This window comes from Myxocyprinus asiaticus, chromosome 33, assembly GCF_019703515.2.
Source record: "Myxocyprinus asiaticus isolate MX2 ecotype Aquarium Trade chromosome 33, UBuf_Myxa_2, whole genome shotgun sequence".
Taxonomy (NCBI): Eukaryota; Metazoa; Chordata; class Actinopteri; order Cypriniformes; family Catostomidae; genus Myxocyprinus; species Myxocyprinus asiaticus.
Window position 1 is genome coordinate 43,816,624 of NC_059376.1, and position 27,862 is coordinate 43,844,485.

A 27,862-nucleotide genomic window follows, 5' to 3' on the forward strand; every position below is an offset into this window, starting at 1 on the left:
AATCGCCACTAAACACCATGAAGAGGTCAGGAGATACCTGCATTTGTATAACTCAAGTCTGAAGAAATATAAAGATATCTTTATAGGTCTAAACTCCTGAAGAGAAATACTCCAGTATCTCATAGCAGTCGAAGCGCGCATGAGTCAACCACCGGTGAATGCACAAAATGAAGTATCCTTTGAAAGGCTGAGCGTTCGACTGTAAGCATACGATAAGAGTTTGCATCAGAACAGAAGTATACTTTGGGCTTAATGCATAAAAGTCACATGACTTATCACTCTGTAGTCACAGGAAAATGACTATGTCAACACTGATTGGCTGATGACACCACAAGAATGCACACAAACATCTAAAACATTCACCAGCGACCAGACTTCAAAGACAGCAGACAGGGAAGAAAATGTCCATGTCACACTTTTAAAAGAATAGTCCACCCAAAAATGAAAATTCATTTACTCACCCTCATGATATCCCATGTGTGCATGACACATTTGAAGAAAAATATCTCAGCTCAGTAGGTCCTTAAAATGCAAGTGAATGGAGATTTCTCTTTTGAAGCTCCAAAAATCACAGACAGTCAGCATAAATGTCATCCATACGACTCCAGCGGTTAAATTAATGTCTTCTAAAGCGACACGATCACTTTTGGTGTGAAAAAGATCAATATTTAAGTCTAAATCATCACTTCCGGTAAGCTTCATGATAGCACTGAGTTCAGGTGGTCTCTCATGAGACATATTCGCGTTGACATCCTGGATGTCTCAACTGAGAGAAGAACGTGAGATTACGTCCGTATCATAAGCACACAAACACACCATTGTTAGTAAAGAAATGGATAAATACAGATCTAAACCAAAAGAGCTTCTGTACAGCATTCCTCCTCCTCACTTGTAAACAAGCGCATACTGCTGCTGACCAGCAGTGTTGATTTAGAGTTACTTAAAAAGTACATAAATATTTATCTTTTTTCACACCAAAAGTGACCGTGTCACTTTAGAAGACATTAATTTAACAGCTGGTGTTGTATGGATGACGTTTATGCAGTTTCTCTTTTGAAGCTCCAAAAATCACATTCACATGCATTTTAAGGACATACTGAGATATTTTTCTATTTTTCTTCAAATGTGTTCTGGTGAAGACAGAAAGTCGTACATACCTGGGATATCATGAGGGTGAGTAAATAATTTTCATTTTTGGGTGAACTATCCCTTTAAGAGCCTTACAAACAATCAGGCACTGGCAAAACATCTAAAATATTATAATGAAAGATTTTCACTTTGTGTTGTTTGGAAATGTTTTAATTCATCGGAATGAAAGACTATGTTTCAATGTGCACCAATAGTAAAAGACGCTCGTTGGCCACATAATAGTGTAGTGACGACATCAGCAGGGGCGAACTGCCAAACCCTGATCTCATGAAAATAATGCAACTAGGCCTGTCGCGATTATTAAATAATCATCTGATCACAGTTATTTGATCTAACAGCGGTTATTTGAGAAAACCATGACTTGACCAATGACTTCTTAAGGTGCATGTGTGCTTCATACATCTTAAGAAATATGACATTTTTTTGTTTGACAGTTAATCGTCAGCCAAATTTCATAATCGTGATAGCCCTAAATGCAATGTTAAAATGTATCGCCTTACAAGTGATGACATCTCAGATCATTACCTCGTCTCTTGTTGGCTGCGATCAGCTAATGTCACTCAATCTACACCATGCTATCGTTCAGGTACAACTGTTCTTTCCACCACTAAAGATAGCTTCGCTAATAATCTTCCAGAACTGTCTCACATACTCAGTAAGACAAAAAGTCCAGAAGAACTTGATGTAATTACAAAAAATATAAGTCAAGTTATTTTTATTTGTATAACACTTTTCACAACACACATAGTTTCAATGCAGCTTTACAGGAAATCAAGCATTAACAGTAATATGTACAGAAACTGTAATATCTATAAAGTCTTAGAGTCATCATTGTGCAGACTGATTAAATATCAAATTGTGTATACAAATTTAATAATTAAATAATAATTGTATTTATAACCCCAGTGAGCAAGCTGAAGGCGACTGTGGGAAGGAACACAAAACTCCATAAGATGTTGATTAATGGAGAAAAATAACCTTGAGAGAAACCAGACTCACTGTGGGGGCCAGTTCCCCTCTGACTAACATCATGAATATAATGACAATATTAGTTATTTATGTGCAGTGCAAGTCATGGGTTAAAATGAGTAAACTAAGTAAGTGTTGAAGTTCATCCTGGATTAACTGCAGAAGTTCACATAGATGCATTGTCCTTTGTTAGTTGGCTGATGAAGGCTTTTGTTGGCAATTAATTGATAATCTATGTATTCCATTATAAGAGTGTAGTCCATCAATAGATAAAGGTGATGCAGGCAGACATCAGTGAGGTGCATCACAGTTCAACCTGCAGGTCATTTCGGTGAGGTTCGGTGGGGTCCATCCTAAGTCCAAGGTTCAGGCAGTGGCATATGAAGTATCCCATGTCTTACAGTTGGAGCTGGCATCAGTTCATCCTTTGAAGTCCATCGTAATAGACTGAAGTGATGTCTGGCTAGCACCGGCTGCATTTAGTCATCATCACTCAGCGACACGTAGCAGTGGAGTCCGACACCAAGCAGGAACGGAGCTGGATCTGGCTGGATAGGAATCCCGAAGTTGAGACAGGGAAACAAACAGAATAATATTAGCGTAGATGCCATTCAGTTTATTGCAGAGTTATAGATCTTGATAGATGTTTCTGGTTCCGGCGGACCTAACTAAAGCAGCCTAATTGTGAATTGATGGATAAATTAGGTGTATGCCTGGCTAAATAGACATAAACCATGCTAATGCAAGTCCACAAATACCAACATAATTCTCCAGCCTATTCAAGAGATATGTTGTGATCTAAGAGTTTAGTTGGTATTGGATCCAATATACCTATTGTGGCTTTTGATGTTTTGATAAGTTTTGTTAGCTCTTCATGACCTATAACAGCAAAGGATTGAAGTTGCTCATGAGGTGCTGTGACTGATGATTGCATAATTCCAATTTTATTTCTGATTATTTCAATTTTATCAGTAAAGAAATTCATGAAGTCATTACTATTGTGCTGCGACAGAATATCTGGTTCTGTTGAGGCTTTTTTCCTAACCAATTTAGCCACAGTACTGAATAAACACTTAGGATTGTTGTGGTTATTTTCTATGAGTTTGCTAATATATATTTTAGTGCCTGTCTGTAGCTACAGACACTATCCTTCCATGCACCGCAAAATACCTCTAATTTTGTATTCTTCCACTTACGCTCCATTTTCTGAGCTGCTCTCTTGAGAGCATGAGTGTGATCATTGTACCATGGTGCAGGGCTTTTTTCTTTAATCGAAGGGGGGTGACACTATCAAGAGTACTAGAGAAGACTGTATTTATATTTTCTGTTATTACATCAAGTTCTTCTGGACTTTTTGTCTTACTGAGTATGTGAGACAAATCTGGAAGATTATTAGTGAAGCTATCTTTAGTGGTGGAAAGAACAGCTCTACCTGAATGATAGCGTGGTGTAGATTGAGTGACATTAGCTGATCGCAGCATACAAGAGAGGAGGTAATGATCTGAGATGTCATCGCTCTGCGGCAGAATTTCTATAATAAAAACATCAACTCCATATGACAGAATTAAATCTAATGTATGATTATGGCAATGAGTTGGTCCTGTCACATTTTGTATGACTCCAAGAGAGTTAAGAATATCGATAAATGCTTATCCCAATGTGTCATTTTCATTATCTATGCGAATGTTGATGTCACCAACAATTAAAGCGCTATCTACAGTAACTTTTAGATCTGATAGAAAATTTGCAAATTCACCAAGGAAATCAGAATATGGCCCAGGTGATCTATATACTGTAGCAAGGGCAAAAGATGACAGAGATTTTTTATTTATATGTGACGGTGTCACATTAAGCATTATCAGTCCATAAGACTTAAACTTATATCCTGTCCTCTGAGTAACACCAAAAACTTCACTGTAAATTGTAGCAACACCTCCTCCTCGACCCTTCAGATGAAGCTTATGTTTATAACAATAATCTGAGGGAGTAGATTCATTTAAACTAATATATTCATCTGGTTTAAGCCAGGTTTCAGTCAAACCGAGCACATCCAAATTATGATCTGTTATAATTTCATTTACAATTAGTGCTTTGGTAGAAAGAGATCTAATGTTTAGTAGCCCTACCTTTATATGATGTTTATCTTTATTTGTATTTTTTGTATTTCTTTGTATTTTTTTCACGTTTGATCTTAAAATGATTTAGTGAGAGTTTTGTGTTTGGTAGTTCAGGGAACAGACACAGTCTTTATATGATATCTAGGTGATACAGCCTTTATGTGTCTTGTAGTTTATGTGACCTGTGTGATGTCTCAAAGCAGCTAGCAGATGGGCCACAGTTAGTCAAATACAATCACTATTAAGACTATGAGCCAAATTACTAGAGAGGAGAGCGGCACCTTCCCTGGAGGGATGGAGTCTCTCTTTAGCAGGTCAGGTCTACCCCAAAAAACCCATTCAGTGACACTAATCTACTATAAACCTCATCACCACGACGATGCAGGGAGGGGGCCAGAGCATCTTACAGTGTCTGACATTGTTTTTGCAAGTTCACACACCTCTTTAACAGTATCTTTAGTGATCTCCGACTGGCGAAGCCGGACATCATCAGTGCCAACATGAATAACAATTTTAGAAAATCTACATTTAGCATTAGCCAGCACTTGTAAATTTGATCTGATGACAGACGCTCTGGCACCCGAAATGCACTTAAAAATGGTGTCTGGAGTCTCTATTTCCACGTTCCTTACAAAAGAATCACCAATTATTAAGTGTAGAGAATCAAATGGAAACCCTAATAGGAACGGGAGAGTGGTGTCGCTTTGCTGAGCGAGTATGCCGCCGAGATGTCAGCCAAACGCCCTGCTGCGGGAGCTCTTCAGCCGGAACCAAAGTGTGTTGCTCGCTGTTCTACCCGCATCCAAAACAGTATATACTGGCTTCTCTTTCTTACTGACCTCCACTAGTGTTCAGATGCATTCCTCTTAACTTATTAAACTTCTCCATCAGCCTGACTAATTCCTTACATTTATCACAGGTAAATCCCTCACTACTGATGGAAGAAGCTATAGTAAATATGTGGCATGCAATGCAGGAAGAAATAACATGAGCGGACGCCATGACTTACCGCAATTGTTTGTTGTTGTGGTTGTTCTTGAGCGGCGAGGGTTTGAGATCGATGTGGTTCCTAATCAGCAGATGTTTGAGATTGATGCAATAATCCATGTAAAACACAGTGGAGAAAATGAATGCACGCAGTCGAGATGCGAGATGTAGACAAGCGGAAAAAAGAAAAGAAGAAACGGGTGAACGCAGTAAAATACACACAGTTGAAACAGTAGAAAAGTGGAAAAACCCAAAGCACGCAGTAAAATGGCAAAGGATAAAACGATGAACGTGAATAAGCAAGAATAAGCAATGCTAAGAAGGTTAGCAAGCTACAAACACAGACTCGTGCAGGTGCCGGCAGCAACCAGAACAGGAAGTGTTAGCAATACAGTATTCTCTAGCACTCCTGATAGTGTCACCCCCCTTCGATTAAAGAAAATTAAAGAAAAAAGCCCCACTCCATGGTACAATGATCACACTCATGCTCTCAAGAGAGCAGCTCAGAAAATGGAGTGCAAGTGGAAGAACACAAAATTATAGGTATTTCGTGGTGCATGGAAGGATAGTGTATGTAGCTACAGACAGGCACTAAAAGCTGCCAGGTCAGCAAATTTTAGCAAACTCATAAAAAATAACCACAACAATCCTAGATGTTTATTCAGTACTGTGGCTAAATTGGTTAGGAATATAGCATCGACTGAACCAGATATTCCATCGCAGCACAATAGTAATGACTTCATGAATTTCTTTACTGATAAAATTGAAATAATCATAAATAAAATTGGAATTATGCAATCGTCTGTCACAGAAAACAGTATCTCGTAATTTTCCTCATGAGCAACTTCAATCCTTCGCTGTCATAGGTCATGAAGAGCTAAAAAAACTTTGCGAAACATCAAAAGCCACATCATGTATGTTAGATCCAATACCAACTAAGCTCTTAAAAGAGGTATTCCCTGTAATCTCAGAACCTCTTCTTAATATTATTAACTCCTCACTATCATTAGGACATGTCCCAAGAAACTTTAAAATGGCAGTTATCAAACCGCTTATTAAGAAGCCACAGCTTGATCCTGGAGAACTGGCTAATTATAGACCGATTTCTAATCTCCCGTTTATGTCGAAAATACTACAAAATGTAGTGTCCTCCCAACTATGTTCATTTCTACAGAGAAAATGTTACAGAGAAACAATTTCAGTCAGGATTTAGGCCCCATCACAGTACAGAGACTGCACTTATCAGAGTTTCTAATGACTTGTTCTTATCATCTGATCACGGCTGCATTTCTCTTCTAGTGCTTTTAGATCTTAGTGCTGCCTTCGACACCATAGATCATGACATTCTCTTGAATAGTCTGGAGAATTATGTTGGCATTTATGGACTTGCATTAGCATGGTTTAGGTCCTATTTAGCAGACCGCTACCACTTTGTCTGTGTAAACGAGGAATTGTCAAATCAAACAAAAGTTAAGTATGGAGTGCCACAGGGATCAGTTTTAGGGCCTCTGCTTTTCTCCTTATTCCATGATTCCTGATAATATCTCCCAGGGGAAGCATATATAAGTTTCCACTGTTATGCTGACGATACCCAACTTTATATTTCTTTGAAATCTGACAAAATTTCACAATTCTCCTTGAATGTATCAATGAAATCAAAGATTGGATGGCCAGAAATTTCCTTCTACTCAATTCTGACAAAACAAAGGTACTAATTATTGGACCAAAAACCTCTAAAAAATAAGCAGCTATATCAAAATCCACAGAAGGAGGTAGATCATTTTCATATTTGTCTCCTAAACTATGGAATCGTCTGCCTAACACTGTTCGAGATGCAGACACACTCACTCAGTTTAAGTCTAGACTAAAGACTCATCTATTTAGCCAGACATACACCTAATTTATCCTTCAACTCACAATTAGGCTGCTTTAGTTAGGTCTGCCAGAACCAGAAACATTTCTCAGAAACATTTCTCATAATCTATAACTCTGCAATAAATTGAATGGCATCTACACTAATATTATTCTATTTGTTTCCATGTCTCAACCTCAGGATTCATATCCCAGAACAGGCCAGATCCAGCTCTGTTCCTGCTTGGTGTTGGACTCCACTGCTATGTGTGTCTGAGTGATGATGACTAAATGCAGCCGGTGCCAGCCAGACATCACTTCAATCTTTTATGATGGACTTCAGAGGGTGAACTGATGCCAACTCCAACCATAAGACATGGGATACTTCATATGCCATTGTCTGAACCTTGGACTTAGGATGGACCTCACCAAACCTCACCGAAATGACCTGCTGGTTGAACTGTGATGCACCTCACTGATGTCTGCCTGCATCACATTTATCTATTGATAGCCTATGTATTCAATTTTAAGAATGCAGCCCATGTTCAGACTGCAGGCAAATCTGATTTTTTCTCAAATCAGATCTTTTCAGGCAGACTGTCTGCACTATTAATTGCAAGTGATCAAATCAGATTTGTGCGTTCAGACATAACCAACCTATATGCATGGGTTGCTTTGGTAAGGACGTAGGCGTACCCACGTGACGATGCTTTTAAAACAGATGAAGGAAAAATGGAGGTGCATCATCTCGCTCTCCAAATAAGCGCCCTGTCCAGTCGCGGTGCAGAACTCCGCCGTCGCACAAAAAAACTCAGCGACGAGGAGACTGGTAAATATTGTGATGTTCTGTGCTGCAGTCACGGCCGGCTTATGAATACTTCCGGCATTTCCGTCACCGATTTTTGACGTCATCATTGTGTGTCGCATTAAGAGTGACGCAAAAGACCATTTTAAATCTGATTTGAACAGCCAGAGCATCCGAACTGAGATGCATCTGAAAAAAATCTGATTTAAATCACATTTGAAACCACCTCCCGATGTGGTTTGAATCAGATTCAGGAAAATCAAATTTCATATGGTTTTTTGCTGTCCAGACTATCAAAACTCATCTGGATACAATCTGGATATGCAAAAAATCAGATTCTTAGTGGCAGTCTGAACATAGCCATAGATTATCAATTAACTGCCAACAAAAGCCTTCATCAGCCAACTAACAAAGGACAATGCATCTATGTGAACTTCTGCAGTTAATCCAGGATGAACTTCAACACTTACTTAGTTTACTCATTTTAACCCATGACTTGCACTGCACATAAATAACTAATATTGTCATTATATTCATGATGTTAGTCAGAGGGGAACTGGCCCCCACAGTGAGTCTGGTTTCTCTCAAGGTTATTTTTCTCCATTAATCAACATCTTATGGAGTTTTGTGTTCCTTCCCACAGTCGCCTTCAGATTGCTCACTGAGTTTCTAAATTATTTTTATACACAATTTACAATCATATTAAATCAAACTACACAATGATGACTCTTAAGACTTTATAGATATTACAGTTTCATTTTCTGTTAATGCATGATTTCCTGTAAAGCTGCTTTGAAACGATGTGTGTTGTGAAAAGCACTATACAAATAAAAATGACTTGACTATAATAGAGGTGTTTAGATGTCATAAGATAGCATTGTGTGGGGAACAGGATGAAAAGTGTTTATGTTAAGTCATTGCTGTTGTAGCGCCTCTAGTGTTAATTTCACCACGAAACTGCTGCGATATGTATAACGAGCCACGTAAAAAATATTTTTCTGAAAACGTAGGTATAGTAACGTGATTCTATGAGACCAGGTTGGATCAACAAAGAAATCTGCAGATGTTTGGAGTTCAGACAGCCTTAGTTCTTGTGTCCTTCATTCTAGAGATGCAGCTGGACTGTCAAAGCTCATTAGATGTTTTTCACCAGAAGCATTAATTCAGTCGCATGACTTAGTTCTTGAGTGAAGATGCAAGCTGGTCACTGCTTCACTTATACCACACTGAAGTTGATGTTGATTTAGCAATCACTGAAAATATTCAATGTTCTAGAAAGAACCCCCCATCATCACAGGTCACAAAGTTACAACAACACAGAGCTGCGCAGATATCTACATGCCATGTCAACGGGCAGTTCAAATCATGCACGCTTCATGAAAATGATATCATAACTGCAGCCACATCGGTTTATCTGTGACACTTCTGTGCCATATGGACTCGATGAAACTCCAGTTTTCATTTCAAGCATTTCATAAAACATTATATTTAAATAAACAATACCATGAAAGAATAGCAAAACTCCTGCACACTCTTGTAGCTGGAAATTCTTCAATAGACAGCATAGAGCATTTTCAGGCATTTAAAAATAACAGTTTGATTAAATTTCATGTCTCTAACAAGGTAAAGATCTCCTGGTGGAAACGCTGCTATGTAATAAAGATTTGTGAGCTCAGTCATTGTGCAGGATTTGTTCGATCTGTTTCGTGGCAAGAGGTGTTGTCGCCGTATCTCACCTGTCAGGGTTCTGCGTGCACACGTGCATCTGCAGTAGAATGCGTTGTGTGAAGGTTTTGAAGCACTGGCCGCATTTCCATAGGTGCCAGTCGCTGAACTCTGAACTCAGCTGACTGGTGGACGTGGGACTCGCCAGCACGCGCTGGTTTTTGGAGCTCATCTGGTTTAAACCGGACTCGGTGTGGCTGCTCTTGTCCAGGAGGGAGAAGCTCCGTGAGCAGGACGACTGAGGAAACACCATCGAACGTGGCAAAACCAGAGAAGAGGATTTGGGACTCTTACTGAAGGGCTGAAGAGTTTCCTGACAGCTCATCGCCTCCATTACAGTAGACGGCACGTTCACTGTTTCACAAAACACAAACACAAGTCAGTGAGAATATGAACTCATGCAGACTACAAACACAACATGCCAATCACAGATGAAAACTGAATTGTCATAGAAGTATCAGTGTCACTGAAACCGATTGAGTCCACTTTTAATAGTCTTTTTGAAGAATTCATGATCATTATAGACACAAAAATCACAGTGAAATCTCCACAGCAAATAACATGAAATTGGAGAAGATTGGCTAAAATTAGTACTCAAAGTTTATTCCATGTAGATGGCAAAATATGAATAGTAAAAAAAAAGCTTTTTGAAGAAAGATGGGAACCAATTAATTTAGGCTCTGAAATTAAAAGTATAAGGAAGACAAAAAAGTGAGCAGTCAAATGGAATTGCTTAACTATGTCCTTTATTTTTATTTTTATTTTTATTTTTTCTCTCCTTTGTTTAAGCTTCTATGCACATGTGCATTACTGAATTGGAATCAAATTGAGTGAGGTACATGTACTTATATTTATTTTGTTATTTATTTATTATATCAGTATTATTAATGTATTTGCAGAATAATGAATGGGTGTGGGCAGAATTTAATTTCAAAATAAAAAAAACTGTTTTCCATTTGAATGATTCCAATATCAGTTCTTAAAATCACAAGAACAATCTTTTTTATGAATAATTTTTTTAACAGTCATTGATTAGTAAAGGGAACGTAATCAGCAGGACAAGAAAAAGCTGATTTATTTCAAAATATTAAAACAACAATAACAAGAAGATGAGGAAACCCCCTCATTGCTCTTTAGTAGCTTCGATATATATTATTGTATTATTCAGTGAGGACCAGTCATTTATGTATTTTTATGTTGCATTTCATGAATTATTTCAGTTTTCTTGAAGTTTTTAACAGCAGTATCAAGTATTCAAGTACTGCTTTCTTCATTTGCATCTTTGATCTATTGTTTTTGTAATTTGTTCTTTACTTTTTACTAAACATGCACATTATATCTGAAATACAGCGTACCCAAATGAATCGGAATCCAATCGGGAATTCTGCACTACAGACAGAAAACAATGCTAAAGGAAAATAATAAAATAGTACTAATTATATAATTATATAATAGTTAATATAACAAAATAAATGTACTTAAAAGGGAGAAGAAACCGCTTCCCATATCTGTTGTTGTTGACTCTCCAGTATTTTGGCACTTGGTAGAAGTTTTCAACATGGACAGGTTGTGTGTCATAAACTCATTTGACTTAAAGGGTTCATTCACCCAAAAATGAAAATTCTCTCATCATTAACTCACCCTTGTAATATCCCAGATATTTATGACTTGCTTTCTTCACCAGAACACATTTGAAGAAAAATTGAAAAATATCTCAGCTCAGTAGGTCCTTATAATGCAAGTGAATGGAGATTTCTCTTATGAAGCTCCAAAAATCACAGACAGTCATCATAAATGTCATCCATATGAGTCCAGAGGTTAAATTAATGACTTCTAAAGGGGCACAATCACTTTTGGTGCAATATTCAAGTACTTTTTAACTATAAACCATCACTTCCGGTAAGCAGCGGCATGAGCGTGACATAATCGCATTGGCACGTGAGAACTGACACACGTGCATCACAGCCAGAAGAGCAGCGCTGTTTACAAGTGAGGAGGAGGAACGCTGAACAGAAGCTTCATTGGTTTTAGTTTAGATCTGTATTTATCCATTTCTTTACTCATAATGGTGTGTTTGTGTGCTTATCCTGGATGTCTCAACCGAGAGGAGAACGTGAGATTACGTCCTTAACATGCCAACGCGAATACATCACATGAGAGCAGTGGCGGATTTAGGCATGGGTGGCATTGGCAGTTGCCCAATGTCTCCCCCCGGTCAACAACATTGGGAGCATTCTCATTTACAATCACCAACCCCCATGCACATGGTCAACAACTTTGGGGGCGTCTTGAATCCTTTCGCCCAGGGTGCCATACATGCTAGAACCGCTACTGCACGAGAGACCGTGTGATCTCCACCCTCTCATGAAACTTACCGGAAGTGATGGATTATAGTTAAAAAGTCCTTAAATATTGATCTTTTTCACACTTTGTCACTTTAGAAGACATTAATTTAACCTCTGGACTCATATGGATGATGTTTCTGCTGACTGTCTGTGATTTTTGGAGCTTCATAAGAGAAATCTCCATTCACTTGCATTTTAAGGACCTGCTGAGCTGAGATATTTTTCTATTTTTCTTCAAATTTGTTCTGGTGAAGAAAGAAAGTCATAAATATCTGGGATATTACAAGGGTGAGTAAATGATGAGAGAATTTTCATTTTTGGGTGAATTATTCTTTTAACAATAAACAATGTTGGATCCGTTGTAAAATCTAGATCCTAAAACAAAACCAGTTGAGAACCACTGACCTACAGCATCCACATCCACACTAATATGTTTTTGGATGAAAACTCTGGGGCTATTTACACTTGGTCACTTCATGCATTGATACAGATCAGATAATAAGCACATTCTATGTACACTCCGCCAGACGGATATAAATCCAATCTTCAATTCCCATGTTACATGCAAATAAAACAAAGTTTACATTCATGATTTAAATTCGCTGCCTTGCATTAGCATAAAGATGTGATTTACTGTCTGATTCCAAGTGACTTTGCCGCGCGCTGGTATCTGTGTGTGTGCGTGTGGTTAGGGTTAGGTTAAGGTTACCTAACCCTAATAGTTCTATTGTTACAATGAAGATGAACTCACTTCTACAGACAAGAGTTTCATATGAAACTACATTCAGTACGGCAGAAAAACACTTCCATACAGTTAAACCACATACCACATTCTTCATCACGCAACACGCTGTGTACATAAACATCACATTACCCGACTGTAAGAAGAGACATGTGGGAGACCGACAGACCTTTCTGATTTAATAAAGCAGGCGCATTGAACGCAATAAAACATGAAGTGTGCATCACATGTTTGATCGTTGCTGAGCGTCAGGCCATAGAAGTCAGATTAAACTGAATGTTGCATTTTGAAAACACACAAAGATTGCAGCCCAGCGTGTGGAGCGATGCACGGCGAGGATATTTCAGGATTCGGGAAGAAAATCACTGTTTACTGCTTTGATACATGTTAGTAGTCTAACAACTAACCTGCTCAAATAACCAGCTGGTCACCAGCATGTGTTATTTTGTGGATGTTGGAGAGCTGGTGTCCCCCCCCTCCCCAAACTTCTTACAGTAACAAATGTAACCAGCAAAACTTCTTTAGTCTACGAATAAGCCTTGATGGTTTTTGCCAAGTTCAGCTTTTTGCTGATCCACCAGCTGCACCAGCACTAAACCAGCATGGAAATTCAGGGTAGGCAGTTGTAAAAAAGCAAGACATTTCAGAAAAACACAACACTAGTTTTTCATATTCACTGCTTCACAATAAAAGAATGCAACTTCAAGATTTATTAATTGTTTTCAGAACAAACAACAGGGATGAAACAAACGGCAGTTGTGTCTGCAAAAATTACGATTTAAAAGCTTTTTCCCCACAGTTAGAAGTGTTTTTGATGCATTAAACACACACAAAAAAATAATAAATCATGAATGAAATGCATCTCAACAGCTTTTAGTTTTGGGCCAGTTTTAATCCAGTGTTTCAGTTTGACGGCATTCTCTGTGCCATAACAAACTCAACTGAAGACTTGTTTGTCTTGTTCTCTCAATGTTCTCCTCGCAGTATTTCTAGCATTTACAGCATCACATCTATCAACTCTTATGACACACTTTAGAGGAGAGTTTGGAAGGAGAGAGACTTCTCTAAACACAACACAACCAGACTGAAGTCATAAAATCGGTCTCATGTAAACACTGAGCTGTCAGACGCCGTCTCAACTCCAGGATTTCTACTGGCCGGCGAACTCGACAGAAATAAGACTGAACAGTATGGTGCAAGTGCGGGTTTATATTGAGAAAATAAATTATTACTTCAGAAGTCAATACAGATGCACTGCAGAATGTTTCATGAATTCCTGGGAAACTAAAATACCGTTGACCTAATATACACCAGCGTCGCTGCTAAACATCGAAATCTGTGATGTGGGTTAAAATTTCCAAGGCCAAAACTGACACAAAGCCAGTGTAGAACGATCATGAACTTTCAATATTAAAAGATATACAGTCCTGTACTGGAAACGGAAAACTATTCCGGGTCAAGTTTGTCCATGTAGCACCGACCAAACATTATGACAAACAGCTGTGATAGATACGTGAAATATCATAAACACACAAGCATCGCTGATTCAACATTTGAGCCGTTTTACACGTTTTACTGCATGTTAGTAGTCACATGTATGTACAGAAAACATTAATGCATCTTAAATATCTGTACTGGCAAACATTTTTGATAAGACGTGAAACAGATAGAAAGAGACTCTTACAGTTTTCGTCTTGTGCGACGCACTGCAGCGGGATCCCGAAGAAAGATGTATAACTGTCGTTATACCAAACCAGCAGTTCAGTTCCACGAGGAATATCAGAACACGCCCGGTAGAATATACATGATCTGAAATACAAGCAAAGACATTGAGAACATTAAAACCTTGATTTGTGACAACTGTTCAAATTACAGGTAAATAACACTGTGTAACAAATGTATTTTTATTTTATTTTTGGTTCCTGGGTAGTAAGTGTTCTTTCCTAATTGCTAATGCCTCAAAAGTATAGAAAATGGCTATTATTCCCCACAAACTTTGCTATTGTGACCAGGACAGTGATATTATGAAATGTACCTATTTTCCAGAACATTCCAGATAGATTCATTGCTGAGTAAACTTGGAGTAACTTCTAGAACTTTCTAGAACTTTCCAGTAATATAAATAGTAGTATAGATACAGGGGCCTTAAGCCCACCAGTTCAGTTTAGTTCCAGCTGTCTAAGTGGATACATATCAAGACATTGTGTGACGCCTTAAAGTATGATGAGTATGGCTGGGAGGTCATAGCAGACTTCAGAATGGTGGCATTCCTGATGGGTCTCCAAGGTGGTTTCTCTGCTATCTTTGCCTTTGGGACAGCAGGGACACCAAGGCGCACTACCACAGGCAGGACTGGTCACAGCGGACCGAGTTCTCTGTGGGGAGGAACAACATCAAGTGGGAGCCCCTGATGGACCCACGGAAGGTGCTGATGCCACCACTGCACATCAAACTGGGCCTTATGAAACAATTTGTCAGAGCTCTAGATAAGGAGTCGGCAGCCTTCAAGTACCTTCAAGACTTCTTCCCTAAGCTGTCTGAGGCAAAGGTCAAAGCCGGTGTCTTCGTCGGACCACAGATAAAGAAGATCCTGGAGTGCAATGAATTCCCCAAGAAGCTCACTAGTAAGGAGAAAGCGGCTTGGAACAGCTTTGTCGCAGCGGTTCGAGGCTTCCTGGGAATCACACGGCTGAAAACTATGTGGAGCTGGTTGAGACTCTGGTGAAGAACTATGGCACAATGGGCTGTAGGATGTCCCTCAGAGTCCATATCCTTGATGCTCATCTTGATAAATTCAAGGAGAACATGGGAGCGTACTCGGAGGAGCAAGATGAGAGCTCTTCCATCAGGATATACTGGACTTTGAACGCCGCTACCAAGGACAGTATAACGAGAATGTTAATTTGGATTCATATGTAGTTTTTTCTGACTTTATGTGAACGAAAAGACACACATTCGCCCGTTTTCTCATTGGAAATAGGTACATTTCAAAATATCAAAAAGCAAAGTTTGTGGGGAATAATAGCCATTTTCTATACTTTTGAGGCATTAGCAATTAGGAAATAACACTTACTACCCAGGAACAAAAATTGTGTTACATAGTTTAACCCCTTTTATTCCCTTCAGAAAATAAACGAGAAGAAAAAGCATCTCATGTTTAATGAATAGAATGAAATCTGCAGGTTCCCTTCCCCCCCCCCCACGTATGATAGCTCATATCTTAAAAATGAATGATTTTTGCCATACTTCTACATGAGCCATTTATACAATCAATAAATATTTTGCCTATTTTTTTATTTATTTTTTTTTAAAGATTTATGTGTTTCAATTTCATAACAAAATTCTATTAAATTGAATTGTTTAATTTTTAACAATCTTAATAATACTTTAAATATCTATTTTTTATTTTATTTATTTTTTATTTATTTTTTTGTTAAAGATTACTCAATTCAGTTTTGCGGAGTGTAAGATTAAAAGGTTTTTCACAATTTTATCCATCTTGAGCGGAGAACCGAACTAACCCTAATCCCTAACTCTACTGGAACTCCACGCTTCACCTCAAACCCTAATTTAATTTGACCCAAACTTTAACCTTAATCTAACCCTTCTGCTGAACAAAGCAGTGCTTTAACTGACAGACATAAACACTATGTTTCATCAGAGGAGCCGTGACCTGAGGAGAAAAAGCTACAAATATTTGACAATAAGCTCTTTGGTCTTTGCTGAAGTGCTGAGATCAGTGAATTTGATTAATTCTTTCCACCACGACATCAAAATAAAACAAGCGCCGAGCCCATAAATAAAAAACATCTCGTAACCCACAGGAGAGAAAACACGGCATGAGAAACACACGGCTCTAGCATGTTCTTTATCCCCTCAGTTCGGCTTCACTCAATGTAAACACTGGAACACACAAATAAATGTAGTGGGACTCAATGAGTCGGCGTGGCGCTGAGAGAGGCCTGTTTTCCGAGCGATGGGTGGTCTCGCACACTTTCAGAATGTAAACCAACACTGTCTCTTACACGCCTGCCATGACTTCCAAAATGTGCACATCAAAGGCCAGTTTTCCCCTCCGTCTTGGATAACATTCCCCGCGATGACATGTATTTAGTATTGTGGTTGGATGACTCATAAAGACAGCGGCAGGGCGTCCCAGCGCACATGCCAATGAACATTATTGTCAGCACGAAACAACAGTGGCTCAAGATTCATCCATCACGAGCTGCTTTGAAGAGAATTCCAATCAGATATTGCAAATCAAAACATATGAAAGTGGATCCAGCGGCTGGACGAAACATGTCAGCCTACAACACCGTCTCGTCCCGATCATGTGCTCACAGGGGAACATCTCCACCCTCCTTCAAATCAAGAAGCTCACAATCTCACAATCAAAAGCACAGCAGATTTGTCCTTCTGTAAAGCATCAACTGTAGACACACATCCACTCACACTGGCTCATTTCCAGTGTTAGTTTTTTCACCATTTTTTGTTTTAGTCACAGTTTGATGAAAATGCCTTTTAAATTCACTCAATATTTCGTCATATTAATTCATTTCAGTCAGTTTTACTCTGACGAAAATTACATTTAATTTTAGTCAACAAACATAATATCTTTTAGTTGATAATTATGTGCAAAATGGACAAAAAAGTGTCAAACTTTAAACAAATATTCAAGCATTTTCTAATTTAAACATATATAAATATACATACTGTCCTTGTGAAAAACCTGAGATCCTGAAATAATAATGAACAGACTGAAGTATAAGATACGTTTTTTTAGAAATGATCCGACTGTATTCTGAATTCTTCATGCTTTAGAGACTTTTTCCATTAAGGAATATTACATTGTGTGTTTCTTACAGAACGGAGTATTCACAACACCTGCAACGCAAATTACACGTATTCTGACTAGCGTGTCACTTAGTTCAAGTTCACCTGTTCATTCACTTGATTATCTGTGCAGATGTAAGTTGTAATATCACATATACTGTATGTTGTGCACATAATGATTAATCTGGTGCATTTGAATGAGTTATTTACCCCGTTTTGAAGAGGTTCATTTTACCGGTGTTCGTTGTGTTTAACTCACGCAGCTCAAGCGGAGAAATCCACGAGAAATCCATATCTAATATCGTCTTCTATAAACAGATTCTCTGGATGTTTCTGCATCTGTATATTTCTTGCATTGTTATTTAAAGGAATATTTCAGGTTCAGTACAAGTTAAACTCATTCGACAGTATTTGTTGCATAATGTTGATTACCACAAAAATTAATTTTGACTCGTCCCTCCTTTTCTTTAATAAAAGCACAAATGTGTGTTCCAGTGAGACACTTACAATGGAAGTCAATGGGGTCAATCTGTAAACATTAAAATACTCACTGTTTCAAAAGTATAGACACAAGACATAAACAATATGTGTGTTAACATGATTTTACTGTGATTAAATCACTTACTAACCGCATCTGTGGAAAGTTATAGACAATTTAACTACTTCGTTGCCATGACGACCTAACGCCTAAAACCTAAAACGACCGTATAAACGACAATTTAAACAACTTTACAGCTCATATAATACATGAGTTTTAACAGTATAATTCATTGTAAGTGCTTTTATAAAATTATAAGCTTCACATTTCTGCCTTTAAACCCTCCAAAAATTGACCCCATTGACTTCCATTGTAAGTGTCTCACTGGAACACACATTTGTGCTTTTTTTAAAGAAAAGGAGGAACGAGTCAAAATTATTTTTTGTGATAATCAATATTATGCCACAAATACTGTCGATTGAACTGAACTTGTATTGAATCTGAAATATTCCTTTAATAACTTGCAGTATAATTTTTATCTCGTCATATTTTCATCATAAGCATGCTTTAATTATCGTCATGATGTGCCTTTTTTGTCTCGCCTTCATTATCGTTGATGAAATCAAAAAATCCTTTGTAAACGAGCTTCTCTCATGAACCCGTTTAAAAGAGCTGGTCAGAAGAGAAGGGTTTGGGTGAAAAAGGATTGAATTTGTGCTTTGTTTCTGACCTAAAGTGATCATATCACTTCAGAAGACATGGATTAAACCAGTGGAGTGATTATCAGTTTTGGGTGAACTATTCCTTTAAAATTAGAAATTTTAATTCGAGTTGAATTCAAGATAAAAATGCACATTCGAAATCATATTGAATGTGCATTTGAATTTTAGATGTGTTGATGATGGTTTAGATGGAGGTTTTGGGCCGTTGCATCTTTTAAACGCTAAAAGAGTTCGATTTGGAAAAGTGCGTCTTGAGATCCCAGCGTTCTGTCGTGCTCCATCTAATGTCCTGTTTGAACAGCCGCTATTGCAGCGCTGGACTCGTGCTGGACTCATCAGGTCGAGTCTGAGTCGTAAATGCCGTTTCACAACAGAGTTACTATCGGGAATTATACTATCATACATACAACTGTGATTACTGAAAAACACGATGTACCGTCGGTATTTTGAAGCTTGATGACCACGTAAGTACTGTGGCATCAGAATACTGTGTAATAACAATAAGTTAACATAGAACTGTCTATTGAAGCGTTTATTTTCCCATTTTACTTTTTAACTTAAGTTTTGAGAATATGAACTAGCTAAAACGATCTGGTGATCACTGATGTCTTTTTTTTTCCCCTAACAGAAATAATGTCTTTAAAAGTCCAACATGATTCACATTTTGGTAATATTTAAGTGAAAAATTGTGCTTTAGGGCTGAGAAAAGAAATTACAGAGAGTTTGACTCGCGAGTTTAGATGGGTCAGTGTCGTGTGATTGGTGACCCTATCAGAACAGACCTGTGCTCCATTATTGGGTCGTGACTGGCTAGTTTAGAACCACTGGTTTAGTGTTTAGTTCAGAGACTATTTAGTAGAGACGGACCACTTCTATTAAAATCATGGGAGAAATTGGAACACCCAACGGCTGTAGAAAGGAAGAGCCAATCACCTTTTAGATACAGACATCACCTGTCAATCAACTTGCTAATTCGAGATTTCGGTCTTTCCCTATTCAAGTAGACAGGAGCTGTACTGGCATGACTGGAAATAACCTCCCAAGAGCGTCGCAAAGATGACCAACAGTGGACTGACTTGTTAGAAAGACTTTGACTGGATTCAGATCATTCAGGGTCTGGTAGAAATGCTTTCACTCATCTCAGACGTGTGATATACAGTCGTGTGTACCGTACCTGTACTGCACCACCATCATGTTCTGCTCTCCACAGTGTCTGGCACATCGTACGTATCTCATCCAGCTGGATTTACTGGGTTCATTACCGTCAAGAAAGTGCTGTAACGTGCCCTCCTGATCATAAATCTGAAAGAGAAACATTTACCAAACCATCAGAAGTACTGTCAACAAACAACAATTCATCTGCCGTTTAGACACTTCATATCTTGATTAATTTTTTACTGTATGGTTTGGTTCTGCTATATACAAATTTAACCAAAAAAGGGAAAATAAATGCAGTGGAACACAGAGAATAAACTTGGCATTGGATTTGCTTTCTTTATCTTAGTCTTAATTCTCACCACGGCTTCTGTTTGTGATGATTTATGACATTTATTTGTGGGTTACTGATATTTCATCTTTATAAAAGTTCATTAGACACACATTGCAGAGATGTGAACACACAAAACACGAAGAGCATCGAGCATGATATAAAGACAGTGTACTGTAGATTGATTGTCTCAAGATTGCTGACATTATAAAACATCTCTATAGCAGACGTCATTGGAGCGTATCTGACCCCTGTGACCCCGCGTGTCCGCTCTCATTCCTCTGTTTTAACCTCATGTTTTTTGTGGAGCTCCAGTGATGGTTTGACTAACATCTCCTGTTGTGTTTAAAGAAGAAAGTGAGTCGTACAGGTTTGGAATAAAGTGAGGGTGGGAAAATTATTTTTGGAGTGAACTATTCCTTTAAGGGGTTTATTGTGTAGGCATCTGCTCTCGAGATCTGACTGGAGTCCCTCCTACAATATAACTCTATGGGGGTTTTTTCAGGTGAAGTGTGATCTGTTAGTAAAGTAACAGCACACCTCTCCTCAACGACACACATGATTTGAGGGATCACTGTTTCATGCTGTTATTCTACAGACATGGTTCACAGTTTACAAAATCCCTAAACCAAGATCAAAACTGAAACAACATCCACCAAACTTCCGACCTAACTGATCGCACAGTGGACAATACGAAAAATCCCATAGACTTAGTTGGCCAGATTGAACATTCTGTCAATGTGTCACACTGCGCTTAACCCCGGGTTATCTTCATTCTAAACCCCGCTTTAACCCCGGGTAAAGCAATGTTCCACACTTGTCATTTTGAAAGGGGGTCGTCCAATCATTGTCCAAATAATAACATTAACCTGGGGTTTACGAATGCACAGTGTGAAACATCGGAACATGAATACCCAAGATTAATTATTAATCCAGGGTAAAGAATGAACAGTGTGAAACATGAATCAGGCAACCCAGGATTCAGAAGGGTTTAGAATAACCCGGGGTTAACGATTTCAAGTGTGAAAAGCCCTTATGAGCATTAGTAGTGACGCTTGACTAAGCAAACACCAGTAATAATATCTCTGTGAGCATTATTCAGCATACTGTTTCAGTATAAACTGCATTTACCATCGATGTATTTACTGTCTCACAGTGTAATATATGGGAACGCACAGAAAACTCATTGTGATTGATAGACATCACTGTGATCTACTGCTCGCAGTCAGTCAGGCAGATTTGTTATGACTTTGAGTTAGAATTACCATAAACAGGCCATAAAGGTGATTTATATGATTTAATCCTGACTGTAACGCAAACGGACAGACCAGCTGCTCATCTGACATCACTCGCATTTACTGACAGCTGGAAAACTGATTTAAAGGGACAGTTCACCCAAAAATGAAACTTCTGTTATCAGTTACTCACCCTCATGTCATCCTAGATGTGTATGACTTTCTTTCTTCTGCTGAACACAAATGAAGATTTTTAGAAGGATATTTCAGCTCTGTAGGTCCATACAATGCAAGTGAATGGTGACCAGACCTTTGAAGCTTAAAAACGCACATAAAGGCAGCATAAAAGTAATCCATAAGACTCCAGTGGATACATTAATGTGTTCTAAAGTGATACAATCACTTTGGGTGAGAAACAGGTTATTATTTAAGTCCTTTTCCCTGTAATAGTTTACTTCCGGTTGCTCTCCAATGCACGTCCATGAGTGGAATTAGTTTGCGCTGCCTCTCCTGTGATGTAAGCGTGCTGGCATGTTCAAATGCAAAACCAATGAAGCTTGTGAACAGCATCCTCTTGTAAACAAATCAAGCTGCACTTCCAGTTGTATCCTGTAAGTTCTCGCGTAAACATACCAACTTGCTTAAGTCACGCGAGAGGCAGCGTAACATGATTCCCCTCATGGACATGCATTGGAAAGTGACCGTAAGTAAACAATTATAGTAAAAAAGGATTTAAAGGGATAGTTCACGCAAAAATAAAACTTCTCTCATGATTTACTTTAAGCCATCCCAGATGTGTATGACTTTCCTTCTTCTGCAAAACTGAAATGAAGATTTTTAGAGGAATATTTCAACTCTGTAGGTCCATACAATGCAAGTGAATGGTGACCAGAACTTTGAAGCTCCAAAAAGCACATAAAGGCAGCATAAAAGTACGACTCCAGCGGTTTAATCCATGTCTTCAGAAGTGATATGATAGGTGTGAGTGATAAACAGATCAATATTTAAAGGATTAGTTCACCCAAAAATGAAAATACTCTCATGATTTACTAACCTTTAAGCCATCCCAGATGTATGTGACTTTCCTTCTTCAGCACAACCCGAAATGAAGATTTTTATAAGCACATTTCAGCTCAGTTTATCCATACAATGCAAGTAAACGGGTGCCATTAGACTGCTGGCTGTTTAACGGTCCAAAAGTCATATTTAGGCAGCATAAAAGTAATCCAAAAGACTCCAGTCGATCAATTAATGTCCTCTGAAGCAAATCGATAGGCTGGTGTACAAACCGATAATTAAAACTTTATTAACTTTTAAAAATCACTTCCTGCCAGCAGTTGACGCATTAGAGACGTAAGTGCAATGGCACGTTCACGCGAGAAGTCAGAAGCACGTGCTTTGTATACAACAGAGGAACGAACGTCACACGAGAGTTAGTTCATTTCAAACAGAAATACAGCGCTAAGCGGAAGCAGCAATTTAAAGTTCAAAACGTTTTAATTATCAATTTGTTTCTTACACCAACCTATCGATTTTTGGGTGAACTATTCCTTTAAATATTGATATGTTTCTCACCCACACCTATCATATCACTTCTGAAGACATGGATTAAACCACTGGAGTCTTATGGATTACTTTTATGCTGACTTTGTGCTTTTTGGAGCTTCAAAGTTCTGGTCACCATTCACTTGCATTGTATAGACCTACAGAGCTGAAATATTCCTCTAAAAATCTTCATTTGTGTTCAGCAGAAGAAAGAAAGTCCTACACATCTGGAATGGCATGAGGGTGAGTAAATGATAACAGAATTTTCATTATTGGGGGAACTGTCCCTTTAAAAGCAAAAAATGATGTACAAACAAATAAACAGCTACTTCAATGCAAATCCAAAAACTTTCAGTGGAATTGTATTTACAAATCAACCCAGAATGGTGCAAATATTTATTTTCTTACAGAGTGTTTTTGTCTTATTTTCTGGTAAAAAATAAAATTAAAATTAAAATATTCGAGAAGCAGAATGACGTAAGATATTAAGATTTTGTATGTCATTTTGTTTTTTCCAGTAAAAATAGCTTCTTAAAATTCTTAAAACAAGACAAAAATATTCATTAAGAAAATTATTTTTTTGCATTGTTAGAATTTTCTTTTAATTATATCCTGGACACTCTTTTTTGTGTAATGAAAGTAAATGAAGACTAAGTCTGTCAAACTCCAAAATCACAAAAAAACACCATAAAAGTATCATAAAAGTAGTGTGTACTGTAAAAAAACATTTACTTACGGAGTATTTTTGTCTTATGTTCCAGTAAATACAGGTGCATCTCAATAAATTAGAATGTCGTGGAAAAGTTCATTTATTTCAGTAATTCAACTCAAATTGTGAAACTCGTGTATTAAATAAATTCAATGCACACAGACTGAAGTAGTTTAAGTCTTTGGTTCTTTTAATTGTGATGATTTTGGCTCACATTTAACAAAAACCCACCAATTCACTATCTCAAAAAATTAGAATACATCATAAGACCAATAATAAAAAAACATTTTTAGTGAATTGTTGGCCTTCTGGAAAGTATGTTCATTTACTGTATATGTACTCAATACTTGGTAGGGGCGCCTTTTGCTTTAATTACTGCCTTAATTCGGCGTGGCATGGAGGTGATCAGTTTGTGGCACTGCTGAGGTGGTATGGAAGCCCAGGTTTCTTTGACAGTGGCCTACAGCTCATCTGCATTTTTTGGTCTCTTGTTTCTCATTTTCCTCTTGACAATACCCCATAGATTCTCTATGGGGTTCAGGTCTGGTGAGTTTGCTGGCCAGTCAAGCACACCAACACCATGGTCATTTAACCAACTTTTGGAGCTTTTGGCAGTGTGGGCAGGTGCCAAATCCTGCTGGAAAATGAAATCAGCATCTTTAAAAAGCTGGTCAGCAGAAGGAAGCATGAAGTGCTCCAAAATTTCTTGGTAAACGGGTGCAGTGACTTTGGTTTTCAAAAAACACAATGGACCAACACCAGCAGATGACATTGCACCCCAAATCATCACAGACTGTGGAAACTTAACACTGGACTTCAAGCAACTTGGGCTATGAGCTTCTCCACCCTTCCTCCAGACTCTAGGACCTTGGTTTCCAAATGAAATACAAAACTTGCTCTCATCTGAAAAGAGGACTTTGGACCACTGGGCAACAGTCCAGTTCTTCTTCTCCTTAGCCCAGGTAAGACGCCTCTGATGTTGTCTGTGGTTCAGGAGTGGCTTAACAAGAGGAATACGACAACTGTAGCCAAATTCCTTGACACGTCTGTGTGTGGTGGCTCTTGATGCCTTGACCCCAGCCTCAGTCCATTCCTTGTGAAGTTCACCCAAATTCTTGAATCGATTTTGCTTGACAATCCTCATAAGGCTGCGGTTCTCTCGGTTGGTTGTGCATCTTTTTCTTCCACACTTTTTCCTTCCACTCAACTTTCTGTTAACATGCTTGGATACAGCACTCTGTGAACAGCCAGCTTCTTTGGCAATGAATGTTTGTGGCTTACCCTCCTTGTGAAGGGTGTCAATGATTGTCTTCTGGACAACTGTCAGATCAGCAGTCTTCCCCATGATTGTGTAGCCTAGTGAACCAAACTGAGAGACCATTTTGAAGGCTCAGGAAACCTTTGCAGGTGTTTTGAGTTGATTAGCTGATTGGCATGTCACCATATTCTAATTTGTCTGAGATAGTGAATTGGTGGGTTTTTGTTAAATGTGAGCCAAAATCATCACAATTAAAAGAACCAAAGACTTAAACTACTTCAGTCTGTGTGCACTGAATTTATTTAATACACGAGTTTCACAATTTGAGTTGAATTACTGAAATAAATGAACTTTTCCACGACATTCTAATTTATTGAGATGCACCTGTATGTTAAACATCGTTAAAACAAGAAAAAAAGACTTGAGAAGCAGAATGATGTAAGTTATTATGTCTTGTTTTCAAAGAAATCGAACAAAATTAATTCTCATAACGAGAAAAAACTATTTGCCAATGGAGTGTTTTTTTTTTTTTCTTAACCCACTGGCAAATGGTTTTTCTCGTTATGATAATTAATTTTGTTCGATTTCTCTGAAAACAAGACAAAATATCTGAAGTGAATGTATCTTTTAAAAAAATATATATATATTATATTTTTGCAGGAAAACGAGTAAAAAATTCTGTAAGGAAATAATTCTTTGCATTAAACACAGATTCATCTACATTACAGTATCAATTAAACGGTTGGCATTGTAAATATTCCCTCAGACATTAAGAAGCTGGCCTTTACATGATCAGTTTCATAAAATCTCTGATCTTGCGATGTCTCTACATGCTAAACAACAACTTTATAATATATCGACATTTCAGTTTATTACACATATGAACTCTGTCAGTATTGTTGCTGTGAACCGTTTATTTCTCAGTGGAGATATCGATCCAGCAAATGATCACGATAATCAAGAAAACTGCCTAATTTATAAATTCCCGTATGCAGTGTTTGAATGAGTTAGTGCTGATGAGTGAATCTGAAGTGAAATGTGTTTTAGTGTGTTTATGACACCAGATGGGGATATTTCTGATGGACTAAACCGGACAATCCGACTGAAGGAGGTCTACATCACATCCCCTCTGTAATGAGTCAAGCCTGCAGGTCTCAGTGTCCCTCGTCCTGCTATTGATCGCACCTGACGGAGGTCTGTCACTGCGTTACTTACTACTCAATCTCTCCAGACGACATTTACACCTCAGTGATTGGACCCTGTCACTGACTGAAAGCAGTAAATAGCCTTTGACCAGCGCAACGTCAATGACCGGCCCACGGAGAAAGAGAACGCACGGGAGACAGTCTGGCTGACAGGCGCTTGACCTCTTGACCTCATTACAGTGGGTAAATCAGGACCCAGCAGCCCTTAAACTCAACCAAGACCCGTGCAGAGATCGCTCAAAGCTTCCAGTGCTCGAGGAGAGACGAACACTTTAACTAATGGTGCCGCGACGAGTTATCACATGAAACACTTACAGGTCATGAGGCGAGAGGTTTGAGCATGTAAATGGTGCAGTTGTGCGCTGATGCGGTCTGCATGCGTCTCTGGAGGTGATAGCGGCGCTCCTTATCGCTTCAGCCGTATTAAAACACTCTCTCAGTCGCTGGCCTCATCTGCGTCTCACTTTATCAGCTTCGTGCCAGAAACTCTTTCAGCTTATTGTTCATGTTTAAAAGAAGTCAATGAGCTCTTTGTGTATTTACTGACTGTGAAATGTAATTAGGCTCATTTCATTACACACTCAGGAAAAAGAGAAAACAGTATTATTCATTGAAAGAGACCAACACTGTTTAGCGTCTTAATACGCCTGTGGATCGACATGAAACACTTCATTTTGAGTGACTTTCAAGACACTTAATCATCAAGATTAAAGAAGTATTCTAAGTTCAATACAAGTTAGCTCAATCAACAGCATTTGTGGCATTATAAATGTGTGTGTTAACATGATTTTAGTGTGATAAAATCACTTACTAACCTTTCCTGTGTAAAGTTATGGCCAATTTTACAACTTGTTTGCCATGACAATAAAACACAACCAAAAAAATTACGATTTAATCAACTTTACAGCTCAAATAACACACAAGTTTTGTCAATTGACCCCATTGACTTCCACTGTAAGTGTCTCACTGGCAGGGGCGGGTTTACGATTTCTGAGGCCCCAAGCAACCAACCAACCCGGGGCCCCATTTTGAAAAATGTCGCTAAAAAAATGACAAAATTGATTTTAAATCATCAGCCGTTGTAGCCAAGTACATTCAAAATGTTTAATGAAATACAAATCTAGTTAAAGATAATTAATGCAAGTTTTCCAGTTTTTCCACAATACAGTGATAAAAAAGCAATATTAACTACATATATGTTTACAATGTGTGTGTGTGTGTGTGTGTGTGTGTGTGTGTGTGTACAGGGTGTGCAGAACTTACAGTATATATTAATATTATAACCCAACAATTATTTATTGTTATCTAGATTGTCATTATAATATGATACAGTATTATTATTATTATTACTTTGAGGATTTGTATGTTTCTGTCTTATTTACTTTCCCAGCATATATTCTAATGCTGCAGTGTGTTGTTCATCATGATGCAAAAGGCTGTATTTTATGAAAGCATCGTAGGTAACATTCGTTACAGTAACAGTAAACACACAAGCACGGCGGCCCCTCAGCACACAGAAAAAACATTGCTGTTTATCAAGCGCTGAAACATTGCTTGGTGCAGAATAATCTGGAATAATGTTTAAAATGGTAACAGTCACCTCTTTGCAGCCTGAACTTATTCAGAACATAAAATCTTTGTGACACCTGCGCTAAAAACAGTCTAGACGCAGCGCAACGAATGAAACAGAACGCAGGTTAT

At 38.2% G+C, this 27,862-nt stretch overlaps 1 protein-coding gene across 1 annotated transcript in view; it reads right to left on the reverse strand.

Moving 5' to 3' along the window:
* prdm6 (PR domain containing 6) overlaps positions 1-27,862 on the reverse strand; it is a 47,140-nt gene that overhangs the window by 8,806 nt on the left and 10,472 nt on the right. The window contains exons 4-6 of the mRNA XM_051668513.1: positions 19,898-20,025; positions 14,375-14,499; positions 9,615-9,957 (exon numbers count right to left, since the gene is read on the reverse strand). Coding sequence (XP_051524473.1) covers positions 9,615-9,957; positions 14,375-14,499; positions 19,898-20,025 — 596 coding nt within the window. The remainder of the gene's footprint in view (positions 1-9,614; positions 9,958-14,374; positions 14,500-19,897; positions 20,026-27,862) is intronic.